Genomic DNA, 12,341 nt, shown 5'->3' on the forward strand with positions numbered 1-12,341 from the left:
CAATCTGTAAATTGCTTTAAATACCAAGCTTAATTTGTAAAGGAGCTAGGTGTCAAATTGGGTAGAGCACTGGGCCTGCAATTAGAAAGACCAGAGTTCAAATCTGGCCTCTAACACTAACTCTGGGCAAGTCATTTAACTTTTGTTTGCCCAAGTTTCCTCATCTATAAAATAAGGATAATTATACCACCCACATCCCAGGGTTGGTGTGATGAAGAAATAAGATACTAATTGTAAAGCACTTAACACAGTGCCTGGAACATGGTAAGTACTATATAAAAGTTAGTTATAATTATTATTATTTTATCCTAGAGTCAAAAGAGGGACACTGAAAGTTCTTGAAAAAGCAAGTAACATAATCAGATCTGTGCTTTAGAAAGATCAGTGACAACTTTGTGGAGGACGTATTGTCGAGGAGGCTGGAAACAATGCTAACTCGTTATTGTTCTAGTCCAAGTAAGTGATGAGGGCCAGACCTACTAGGATGGTTATAGTGTGAATAGTGAAGAGGATGGATTTGAGAGATGAAGACCTGGGTGAAGGAAAGGAAGAATCAAGAATGATTCAAGAACAATGAATACAAAAGCAACAACAGTTTAAAAAAAAAAAAAGGCAACTTCAAAATGACAATTAGAGTACTTATGACTGAATGAGCTGCCTGCCTCCTGACAAAGAGGTGAGGACTCAGGAGTGGAAACAAAGATCTATTTTTTTGGAGATGGACAATGGGGGAATTTGTTTTGCTTTGACGTTATTTGTTAAAATGACTGTCTTTCCTTCTTTTTCAATAGGAAATGACTGGTGGTGGTAAAGATTTTTGGCCAGTTAAAAAAATAAGTTTAATTAAAAAAAAAAAAAAAAAGAATCCAAGACTGAAAAACTGGGTAAATGGAAGGATAATGGTACCCTCAATACAAACAGGTAATTTGAAGGAGGGATAACAAGGAAATAAAAAGCAATTTTCACTGATCTCCTACAGTGAAAGTGCATAGCTTTAAATTCTCGCAACACGGCAAAGGTGTTCTGGTTAAATTAATAGGGCTGGGTGGGAAAGACTGCTAAAGAAGGACACTATCCCTGGAGCTTACTTTCTGAGAGAACCAGTCAGGAGGTCGGCCAGGTTCAGCAAAGGGCTTGATTGCTCTGCTAACTGACACCCTACAAAAAAAGAAAAAAATAAGGACCTTCAAAGCATCAGTCTCCCAACCACAACACACTATAAAACTCCATCATGAGAAGACAAAAGATATGTTGGGAATTTCAGGTCCATAGGTTGGGAGCCACACTTTTAAAACCAAAAGGATTATAGCTAGGAACAGTGAAGAAACAGACTCTGAATATGGAAGTGAATAAACATAAAAGTAATTTAGAATGAAAAGAATATTTCTAATTATAATTTCTAGGTGAGAAAGAGCAAGAATAAGTACCTAATGCTGTATCAATTTGGGGAATATGTCAGTATTTTCATTTTGCTATGGCTCAAATGCCTTAAAAATAAACAAGCATAGTGTCAGTTCAAACTACTTCACCAGATGTTTTGTGAAAAGTTGGGCTGGATTTTATACTACAGTAAAATTAAATATTTGGGTTTGTTGGGTTTAAAAAATTGACATAGTTTATTGTTTATTCTGGTCTTTGGTAATGGATCACTTGAGGGTTTACAAAGAAATTTCTTCACAATAACCCAGTGAGGCAAATAATAGAAGTATTATCATGCTCATTTTAAAGATGAGAAAACTAAAGCTCAGAGCGTGGGATTTGCCCAGGATTATACAACAGTGACGTAACTAGGATTCAGCTCTGATCTGAGAGGAAAACAAAACAAAACAAAACCAAAAACATCGTTCTTTCCATCACATTATACTCTCAAAATGATGCAAAACAACAATACCACTATCATATCTCCTACATGTAATAACTTACATTTATATAGTGCTTTTAGGTTTCCAAAGCAATTGCTTCCCAATACTCTTGTAACATAGTGGGTTACAAGTACTGTTATCCCATTCTGCAGATTTAAGAGTCATTACCAGGCTTTGCACATGAGGACCACCTTTTTGACGTAAAATAAATCCACCTCTTTGTGACAATTTTAACATTAACATCCAATGATTGAGGAATTACCTAATGACTAAAAAATACTAAGAAATCAATAACATTTTTAAAAATTTGCATTTTGTTAATCCCCAAAGCATCTGGATATATTTGAAACAACCCCTATTTACAACAATTATATAGGAGCTGTTGGAACTAAAGGTTATAAAGACAACGCTTTTCATACATATGGATTTAAAGACACCTTGGAATAATTTCATGCTGCTCACAAGTGTGGCACCACTAGATTAGGAAGTACCACAACAGTGGTATGTAACTAGGCCCAGGGTCACAAGGTTCAATATTAATTCAGGTAGGAAATCAGGTCCAGGTCTTTTGACTTTAAGGCCAGTAGTTTTTCCATTATATTATGAAGACAGGGATGGCTCCTGAATTGTTACTACTTACAAGGTAGAGAGTATGTAGAGTGTAACTGATATTATTCTCTACCACCACTGGACATACTTCTATCGATGCATGGGAAGCAGGACTACAGTGCTACAAATTCCAGCAACCATTCGGTCACTGCTAAAAAGAAGTTCTCAAGTTTTTCATTATAAGATTCCATCTAAGGGCCTAGGTGAACACCAGAAAACAAGTATAGAAAGTTTCCTGTAAAGAACAATATCTTCTATTTAGTGAATGACTAGGTTCTCATTTAAGCTAATGATATAACCCTCCAAAATTGGAATTAGATTGAGGGAAGAAAAAGTACTAAGAAGTGTGTGATAATAATTAACATAAAAATCAGAAGACTGGTCAAGGAGGTGCTCATCCTACTGTGAAAATCACAAAGATTTAGCTAAAAAAAATTTTTTGGGGGCTGGGCAATGGGGTTAAGTGACTTGCCCAGGGTCACACAGATAGTGTTATGTGTCTGAGGCTGGATTTGAACTCAAGAGTCCACCTGAATCCAGGGCTGGTGCTCTATCCACTGCACTACCTAACTGTCCCAGATTTAGATCTTAGGACTCGAGACCCCCCTCTTTTACTCTCCTGGAACTTCACAACAGTCTGAGATAAAAGGGTTTACATGAGCTCCCGGCTCCTATGAATCAACCAACCCCTAAGTATAGGAAAGTTACTCAGCAATTTCAATGTTCTAACCTACTGCTATCCTACATTTGATATCCTAAGTATCTTACCAGTTTTGATCTCCACTCCTCATGACAGAGGAGGCCAGACATAGCTTCTCCCGAATAGACCAAGGCTCTGTGGGGCCAGTACTCAGCAGTTTGTGTTCTGTAAAAAAAGAAAACTCAGTGAGAGCCCAATGAGAAGACACCACTCCCAAGCAAAGGTCTAACAGTATACCAACCAACTAAACTAAACCAGACTGGTCTCAACACAACTCTTTCCATCAAAGAATGGGAAGCAACCAATTTTGGACCAGTACCTGCTCTATGCCTCCAAATCTCAACAATCCACCTTGAGAACAAGGTAAAGAGGTAGTTGAGTAAGACCTTAGAAATCATCTAGTCCAAGGGTTCTTAATGTGTCATGGACCCCTTTGGGAGTCTGGTGAAACCTTTGGCTTCCCTTTTCAGAAGGTTTTTAAATGCATAAAATAACATAAAAAGGAAACCAATTATTTTGAAATATCTATTTTTTTCCATCCAAATTAAAAAACTTATTGAAATCTATTTAAGGACCTACCCATACGCTCCAAATTAAGATCCCCCGTATCTAGCCCAATTCCCTTATTTTACAGATACAGAAAAGGGAGGCAGCCCTTCTCACTCTAATAGCCAGTGATCTTTCACGTGTACCACAATGAATCTAATCCAACACCTCTTTTTCCTAACCAGTTTACAATTTAGGAAATTGATGCCTAAAGATCGAAAGCTATAGGTCTAAAAAATGACTGAGTAATCAATTTTGGGCTAGAACCCATGTCTCCTGACTCCTAACCCAGAATCTTTCCACTGCAGGGAAGGTTGTTGTTGTTTTTTAAAGGAAGAAAAAAAAAAGAGGAGGGGTGGGCCGCCTAACGTCTAAGGCCCCTCCCAGCTCTAAAAGCTCTGCGGCACTCGGGAGAGAAGGCTCGGCCCCCTGCGGACTCGAAGCAAGCACGCCAGGCTCCCGAGCTATACGTTTAGCGAGGAAATCCGAGCCGCTCCCAGGCCAGGCCGCAGCAGGCCTCGCCCCTCCCAAGCTGCGGGGAACGCAGCCCTCGGAGAGGGCGGCAGGGAGGGAGGAGCGAGGGCGGGCGGGAGCTTCCATCCTCGGGTCTCTCCGGCGCCTTGAGGCCTAGCAGCGCTGCCCCGCCCCGCCCCACCTCCTCGGATCTCCGCACTCGACACGGCCCCTCCACAACAACCCTTCCATAACAACCCCTCCTCGGCGGCCCCCTCGGAAAGCTCGAGTCTCGCCTAGCGCGCATCGCACAGGGCCCCCAGGCCGAGGGCTCCGCGAATCCCCAACCCTCGAGCTGGAAGCGGGAAGGGGGAGCGGGCGTGAGGGTTCTGTCACAACCGCCGCAGCGGCCCATCCCCGAGCAGCGCTGACACTCACTGCCCGTCCCTGTCGCCATCTTGGCCCCGACTCTTCCCAGCCTCAGGAAGGGGCAGGTCCTTATCGGGCCGCGCCCCGAGGGACTCTGGGAAATGGAGTGCGGTCCTTGAGTCGACACAACCAGATGGCTTCTGGGAAATGGAGTTTATTTGGGGTGGGTGGAGTAGCATGGGGGAGGAGCCTCTAGTTTTCGGCCAAGCTTCTGGATAAGAAAACGGTAGGGCGGGGGATGGTGGCCTCGGCTCAGCTTTCCCTTCACGTTTCATGGCGGGATAGGCTGTCGAGGGTTCTTAGGGATGGGCAGGAGCCCTGGGCCGGAGCCCGGAGCCCAAAGGCCCAAGACGCGACGGTTGGTAACCCGACCCGCCTTCTGAGCGCCATGATTGGCGGATGTGATCTCGCCGCCGGATTGGCTGAGACAGCAGAGCGCGTAGTTTGAAACCTTGCTTCAGAAACAAAGCTGCCCCTCGTGGGTGGAGCGGCCCTGGGCCGGGAGCTGCAGGACTACCTGGGGCTGGAGGACCGTAACGGCGTGTGGTGTCTTCTTCCCCCAAGGAGAGTAGAGACCTCGGACGCCAGGGGAATCCAGAGCGAGTTTCCCCCACTGGAGACAGAGCTTAAAGAGTCTTCGCGCCAACGGGTAAACGTTAGCACGCCCCGGGGCTTGATCCTTGGCAGGTGCCGCTCACCTGAGTGAACTCGAGCCCGCAGCCCTTCGGCATCGGCTTCCCTAACCGTCTGCCTGGGGTGAGGGACCGGACTGGGAGCCCCGCCTAGCCCTGGGACATCAGGGGAGTCTGTCTCCCCCGGCGGCTGGAGCAGGAGCTCACGCCTGGCTCGGTGGCACGAGGTGCTCTTCAACCCCTGTTCGGGTGCCGAGGCTTTGCCAGGGGTAACCTCGCTCCTGGGTCTGGGGAAGCGGAGAATTGAGGGAAGAAGGAGTAAACACCGCCAGGTGTAGAAGGCGCTCGTACCCCACCCCCATCCTACCCCCTCTATGCTTTCTACTTAGAGCGGCTTTTCCTCTTCCAGGAGGAACTGACTACCGTTGTCATGTCTCGGGGTATCCAGACCCCGCCTGTGGGCCTCCTCTCGGATGAGGAAATCGTCGTGTCGCCCATGTTCGAATCCACTGCTGCTGATTTGGGAGTTGGGATCCAAAAAGACCTATTGTCTGAATTTTCTGCCATCTCCCCTACCCCGATAGAGGACAAAGAGCAGGTAAAGTCCAGGGAGGTGACTCCCACCCATTCGTTCCCCTCCTACCCATTCACGCTCACACCCATACACAGAGATATGCATACCTCTCCACCCTCCTCTTGGTGCAAACGATGTGCCTGCTTTTACTGGACATTTGTGGGCAGATTGGGTCTTTAAAGGATATTGAGAGAGGAATAAAAAGCCAAGCAGCAAAATGGCATTTCTTCAGTCCCTTAGGATGAGCATAGCAGAGGGAGATCTAGACCATTTCCCTGGTGTGGCTTCTGAGTAATCTATTGTTTACCTGTGATCTAAGGCTCAGAGGTAGTTGTTTAATCTAATCAGTGGTGCTCTTGGCTGGGTTTCTGCCACAGGTTGTACCTGAGGATGGTACAGAGAAGGTAAAAGTATACTTGAGAGTCCGGCCCCTGCTGCCTGCAGAGGTAGAGAGACAAGAAGAACAGGTGAGTGCCTAGGGAAGCAAGTGGTATGATATGATATAAAAGGGTAATAAGGCTGTTTCCTTCTAACCTGTTTATGTATGTTCCATTTGCTAGGGCTGTGTTCGAATCGAGAACCCAGAAACCCTTGTTCTGCAGGCACCCAAGGATTCTTTTGCCATGAGGAGCAATGAGAGAGGTGTGGGCCAAGCCACTCATAGATTCACCTTTTCCCAGGTATCAAGCTGGAAGCCAGCCATCTTCAACAAGGCTGCCAGTGAGATGTATAACCAGTGGGAGAATGTTTTTTTCTGACATGTTTGCTGAGAGGAAGATCCACAAAGTTGTTGAGTCCACAGTGGTCTGGGGAGTAATAGAGGAGGAATAGGAGGAACCGAGCTATGAGGGGAGGAATTGGGCTGCTGGAGCTGACCAAGAGTTGAAATAAGCCTATGTTAAAAACAAGAGACTTCAGGGAACTGTATTCTTTCTAGATCTTTGGACCAGAAGTAGGACAGGCATCTTTCTTCAACCTGACAGTGAAAGAAATGGTCAAAGATGTGCTTAAAGGCTACAACTGGCTCATTTATACGTACGGAGTTACTAACTCTGGAAAGACCCATACTGTCCAGGGTGAGTGAAACTCTCAGCATCGTGAAATTCTGATGAGTTTTTAGAAGGATCTCTTAGCATTTCAAGTGCTAGCACTCAGCTCTCCATCTCTTTTATATTTCTAGGTAGCAACAAGGATGGGGGGATCCTACCTCGTTCTCTGGCTGTGATCTTCAATAGTATTCAGAACCAGCTTTATCCAGCCTCTGATCTGAAGCCTTCATTTGCTAACGAAGTGATCTGGCTAGATAGCAAGCAGGTGAGGCAGGAAGAGATGAAGAAGTCAGCCCTGCTGAATGGCAGCTCTCGGGAGGTGAGTGCCCATTTCCCAGAATCATATCAATGAAGGGCAGGAGTACTCCCAGAAAAGCTTTGTATTTATTTTCTCTTGGGGTTTCTCTAGGAGGAACTGATAAACTCTCTGAAGAAAAGCCACAACACTGAATCACTACGGCTGGGGACTAGTGCCAGTTTTGACAGTGGCATTGCTGGACTCTCTTCGACTAGCCAAAGCAGTGTCAGCCTCAGCCAAATGGAGGGTAATTTAAAAAAAAAGAAAACAAATCTTTTCAAAATGTGATATGATTTCAGTGGGCACAATCTGCTTTTTCTCCTTCCCGCTTCATCTCATCTGCACCCCTCACTGAAAAAGAAAAACCAAACCCTTGTAAAAAGTATGCATAGTAAGGCAAAACAAATTCCCAAATTGGCTGTGTGTGAAGGGCATGTTTTTAAACTTAACCCCTGCAAGTTCAGTTTCTTCTGCTAGAAATCCAGACACCCATTACTGCTCTTAGGATTGAATGCCCAGGATGGCTCTTTGCTACTGAGACGACAAACATGATAATCAGGGCTAGGCTTGTGGCTGACTATTTATTGTACCTTCCACAGACACATGTTGTAGATGGGCTGAACCAGATACTGCCTCATTCTGTGTCCCAGCTGATGTCCGGTTCTCTGTCTGGATCTCCTTCTTCGAGATCTACAATGAGATGATCTTTGACTTGTTGGAGCCCCCAAGCCAGCAGAGAAAGAGGCAGACACTCCGGCTATGTGAAGACCAAAATGGCAATCCCTATGTGAAAGGTAATACGGTTGGAGGTCAGGGAAAGTAACTAGAAAAGGGGAAGAAAAAGAAGGGGAGTAAGAATTAGATGTTTTTATCTTATTCCCTTCTCCCTGTCTTCCTCAGATCTGAATTGGATTAACATCCAGGATGCTGATGAGGCCTGGAAGCTCCTGAAACTAGGTCGTAAAAATCAGAGCTTTGCCAGTACTCACCTGAACCAGAACTCCAGTCGCAGGTGAGAAAGGGGTCCATCCATAGCCATTGCTGGAAAATGGTGAACTTTGGGCCCTGTGCTTATTCCTGCTTCTTCCTTGTGCCCTTTAGCCACAGCATTTTCTCCATCCGGATCTTGCACCTTCGGGGAGAAGGCAACGTGGTGTCTAAGATCAGCGAGTAAGTTTTATGTTGCGGGAATCTGGCTCCCTGGTCCCGGGCAGTTCTCTTTGAGTACTAGAATGGCCTAGGAGTTAGAAAGCTGGACATCCCAGGGAATTATTGAAGTATTAGAATAACATTCTCTGCCAAGAGATGCATGAGGGTGGGGATGGTAGGAGGGGATAAAGGTTCAAACTCAATTCTTCCCTCCAGGTTGTCGCTGTGTGATCTGGCTGGCTCAGAGCGCTGCAAGGAACAGAAGATGAGTGAGCGGATGAAGGAGGCAGGGAATATCAACACTTCCCTTCATACCCTGGGCCGTTGTATTACTGCCATACGTCAGAACCAGCAACGGTCAGTACCCACCCAACCTCAGGAAGGACAGCGGGGGTACTCTGAATTTTGTTTGTGGCCAGATGGAAAGGCCTGTCACTGGACACTGATCACTCTTGAGAGTAGTACTTTGAGATCTCATAATCGTCAGGGTCCTTCCCAAAACTCACGTGTCTCTTCTCCCTTGCCAGGCTCAAGCAAAACCTAATCCCTTTCCGTGACAGCAAGCTGACCCGAGTGTTTCAGGGCTTCTTCACAGGTCGTGGCCGCTCTTGCATGATTGTCAATGTGAATCCTTGTGCCTCTACCTATGATGAGACTCTTCATGTGGCCAAGTTCTCAGCCATTGCCAGTCAGGTGAGTCCTTGGAACTTACCAAGTAAAATGGTTTTGGGTTCATCCCCTTTTGAGATAAAGCCAAATGGGTAGGAACTAAGAGATTTCTCTTTCTCTCTAGCTTGTTCATGCTCCACCTGTGAAAATAGGGCTTCCATCCCTACATTCGTTCATTAAAGAGCACAGTCTACGAGCCTCCCCCGCTTTGGAAACAGGGGTTAAGCAGGAACCAGGGCCTGATGAAAACAGTGGTGATGAAGTTGACATCTCCGTGTATGACAAAGAGGTGAGGAAGCAAATGGACTGTTATTTCTGAGTAATTGATGCTGGGATTTGCATTCCATGAGTGAAATGGGATATTAAGATGGTAACTGCAATTTAGGACACAGGAATTATCTGGCCTCCCTGTCTCTCCTAGGAGCTACTACAAGTGGTGGAAGCCATGAAGGAGCTTCTGCTACAAGAGCGGCAGGAGAAGCTGAAATTGGAGGTGCAGCTTCGTGATGAAATTTGTACTGAGATGATAGAGCAGATGCAACAACGGGAGCAATGGTGCAGGTAGACAATGGCTGGCTTCCTGGATTTCCTAGGGAAGCAGGGCTTTGGGCATGGAATGAAATTCTGTCTCCGAGTCTGTTTTCTTCTGCATACCTGACTTAGCCCCAAAGAAAACCGTTGCTCATTTTTTTTTTATCTTTCGCATTACAGTGAACACTTAGATACTCAGAAAGAGTTGTTGGAGGAAATGTATGAGGATAAACTGAAGATCCTGAAGGAGTCTCTGCAGAGTTATTACCAGGAAGAGCTCCAGGTAAATAGCAGAGAAAATCAGAGGGACTACCTTGACTTTTCTCCCCAGTTAGATGCTAGGGTGTGTATCATCAAGCTCCCCTGAGGCTGAGGCTTCTAGGAAATGGAATAGGATTCATTGTGGCTTTAGTCTCAGTGCGCTCTCACTGAGCAGGCATTGGGAAAAGCAGGTTATCACACTGTTAAGGGAGGCCGAGTATTGCTCTCAGCATTCTGCTCTTCCTTCAGGAGCGGGATGAAAAGATTAAGGAGTTGGAGGAAGCCCTGGAAGAGGCTAAGAAGCAGTCTGTGCCCCGAGAGACAGGCCTGCAGTTGGATCCTGAGCAGTACTTGCGAAGATCTCAGCGAGTGGCTTCCTCTATTTCTAACAAGCAGCTTCAGGAGACTAAAGCCAAACTGGAACAGTGCAAGGCAGAACTGGCTTCTACCACTGAAGGTGAGGAGGTCAGGGAGGGGGGCTCTAAGCTGGAGGGAAAGGGGAGGTCTCATTCTCAGGAGGTTGTCAAGTCCCTAGTCTGTCTGATTCCAATCTCTTCCCAAAGTGATGGGGTCTGGAGAGCAGACCCCAACAGGAATGTCCATTAACTGGGCTGGCTCCTTTCTTTTCTCAGAACTGCGGAAGTACCAGAGAATGTTAGATCCACCTCCTTCAGCCAAACCATTCACTGTAGATGTGGACAAGAAGTTAGAGGAGGGGCAAAAGGTAATAAGAATGAACAAAAGGGAGGAGGGGGATACATCTCATCAGAAATCACCTTGTATTACATATCCTTACTTTTCAGCTTCACTAGCTCGTCTCTTTGTTCCCACAACTCTTTCGATTGGTAACTATCTTCTACACTGCCCCAGATCCATATGAAGACCATACTGTATATATCTGGGGTTTCATTTTTTAGCATTTCATCTTTTAGCTAGTTGTGGCCACAGTATAGTAACAGTTTCTTCTTTCAGAACATCAGGCTGCTGAAGACCGAACTACAGAAACTTGGGGAGTCCCTCCAATCAGCTGAGAGGGCCTGTTGTCATAGCACTGGAGCAGGAAAACTCCGCCAGGCCCTGACCATCTGTGATGACATCCTGATCAAACAGGTAGTCTGGCCTACCTGTCCTTGCCTTGCCCATACTGCCCTACTGTAGGAAGTAGAGGATAGTAAGGGAGAAAGCCCAAATCTAGGATGAAACTTTTCTGTTAATACCTGAACACTAATCTATACTATTTTTTCAGATTTATTGTTCTTTATCATGAAAAGACTGGTTGCTAAATAACTGACATTTTATATAGTGCTTTGTAAAAGCACTTTCTTCATAACACTCTGAAGTAGATATTAACAATTAATGCTATTATGGGATAAACAGAACCTAGAGTTGAGTAAAACCAAGGCAGTCATGAGGATGTATGTTACATGGTAGGAAGTGAGGAGTTCTATCAGCTGCCACCTAATGACTGGGTTCCTAGGGTAACTCCCTGCAATCAACTGAGCTTTGGCTTCAAGAAACATTTGCCCACAAAGACAAACCAACAGGATCAGGTGAATTTAGCAAAAATTTGAGTTACTTATTTACAGACCTCATTATAGGGAAAAGAATACTTCCTTTAATTGAGGGGAACAACCATAATCTAGTGATCTCATCCCAGTGGTTGGATTTCCATAATTAGTTTCTCAACCCACAGTACTTAGCACTGTGTACATGACCCTCTTCCCTTTGTTTTGGTCTTTAGGACACTTGCTGGGGAGTGGGGTGTAATGGGACTTAAGAGGTGGATTCTGAGATTTAGCTCTTCTGTTAGCTTAAACATCTCTCTTTTCTACATAGGACCAGACCCTAGCTGAACTACAAAATAACATGATGCTAGTAAAACTGGATCTTCGGAAGAAAGCTGCCTGCATTGCTGAGCAGTATCATACAGTCATGAAGCTGCAGGGCTCTTCCTCCTCTGTTTCCTTAAAAAAGCGGCAAGGTCCCAACCAGGAGAACCAGCAGCCCCCCCAGCAACCCCCAGGAAAGAAACCCTTCCTTCGAAACTTGCTTCCTCGAACCCCTACTTGCCAAGGCCCAGCAGAAAACAGCCCCTACAGTCGAATTCTGCGTTCCCGGCGCTCCCCTTTACTCAAATCTGGGCCTTTTGGCAAAAAATACTAAGAGAACAATTATAAAACTAGCACTTGAGCTAAAGTGGGGCAAATTGCTCTATGCACGAAGTTGTGATGTTCTTTACAAGCTTTAACGTACACCAAGGGCTTTATCTAAGATGGTATACTCTAGTGGCTGCTTTTTTCCTCATATGTAATATAATGTTATCTTCTGTTTTCATTTTTAATGGTTCCTATGCACTCAACATGTATGTATGTACATTATAATAAATATACTTAGCCTTTGTTAGACTTTTTTAAGCCCATCTGAGGGACTGCATAAAGTAGTTGTAAGCTGCTCTCATGCATAAGCAAACACAAATATTTTTATGAAGCCTTATATTAAGTCACCATGGAAAGGTTTCTTCAATGGGGGATAGTTTTTCAAAGCTGTGCTTAATATAAAATGTATTGAAATACTTGTTA

The 12,341-nt window shown here is 45.1% G+C and overlaps 2 protein-coding genes across 9 annotated transcripts in view; one reads left to right on the plus strand and one right to left on the minus strand.

Moving 5' to 3' along the window:
- The window catches only part of BRD8 (bromodomain containing 8), a 31,079-nt gene extending 26,426 nt beyond the window's left edge, over positions 1 to 4,653 (minus strand). For all 7 annotated transcript variants that reach the window (XM_027856529.1, XM_027856528.1, XM_027856530.1 and 4 more), the window contains exons 1-3: positions 4,609 to 4,653; positions 3,240 to 3,336; positions 1,089 to 1,158 (exon numbers count right to left, since the gene is read on the minus strand). In XM_027856529.1, the coding sequence (XP_027712330.1) occupies positions 1,089 to 1,158; positions 3,240 to 3,336; positions 4,609 to 4,627 (186 nt within the window). In that variant the 5' untranslated portion in view covers positions 4,628 to 4,653. The remainder of the gene's footprint in view (positions 1 to 1,088; positions 1,159 to 3,239; positions 3,337 to 4,608) is intronic.
- Positions 4,654 to 5,008: 355 nt separating this feature from the next.
- Positions 5,009 to 12,161, plus strand: KIF20A (kinesin family member 20A). Of its 2 annotated transcripts, none has more exons than XM_027856566.1 (19): positions 5,009 to 5,248; positions 5,641 to 5,829; positions 6,183 to 6,272; positions 6,366 to 6,485; positions 6,743 to 6,881; positions 6,986 to 7,173; positions 7,264 to 7,399; positions 7,752 to 7,946; positions 8,053 to 8,164; positions 8,254 to 8,322; positions 8,518 to 8,658; positions 8,829 to 8,994; positions 9,095 to 9,259; positions 9,392 to 9,531; positions 9,682 to 9,784; positions 10,012 to 10,219; positions 10,395 to 10,486; positions 10,735 to 10,872; positions 11,240 to 11,498. In XM_027856566.1, exons 2-19 carry the CDS (start codon positions 5,662 to 5,664, stop codon positions 11,438 to 11,440), a joined length of 2,571 nt encoding a protein of 856 aa, XP_027712367.1. In that variant the 5' UTR covers positions 5,009 to 5,248; positions 5,641 to 5,661; the 3' UTR covers positions 11,441 to 11,498. The 2 variants fall into 2 exon arrangements, with proteins under 2 accessions (XP_027712367.1, XP_027712366.1); XM_027856565.1 differs by lacking the exon at positions 11,240 to 11,498 and adding an exon at positions 11,599 to 12,161 and having other exon boundaries at positions 5,012 to 5,248.
- The last annotated feature ends 180 nt before the right edge of the window (positions 12,162 to 12,341 follow it).

This window comes from Vombatus ursinus, unplaced genomic scaffold (assembly GCF_900497805.2).
Source record: "Vombatus ursinus unplaced genomic scaffold, bare-nosed wombat genome assembly UNPS02011572.1, whole genome shotgun sequence".
NCBI lineage: Eukaryota > Metazoa > Chordata > Mammalia > Diprotodontia > Vombatidae > Vombatus > Vombatus ursinus.

Excerpts from the sequence above, each read along its gene's own strand:
- KIF20A (XM_027856565.1), top strand. The coding sequence starts at position 5,662 with ATGTCTCGGGGTATCCAGACCCCGCCTGTGGGCCTCCTCTCGGATGAG. Across the intron at positions 7,400-7,751 it reads CAGCCTCAGCCAAATGGAGG|ACACATGTTGTAGATGGGCT; the intron begins GTAATTTAAAAA and ends TACCTTCCACAG. Across the intron at positions 8,323-8,517 it reads GTGGTGTCTAAGATCAGCGA|GTTGTCGCTGTGTGATCTGG; the intron begins GTAAGTTTTATG and ends TCTTCCCTCCAG.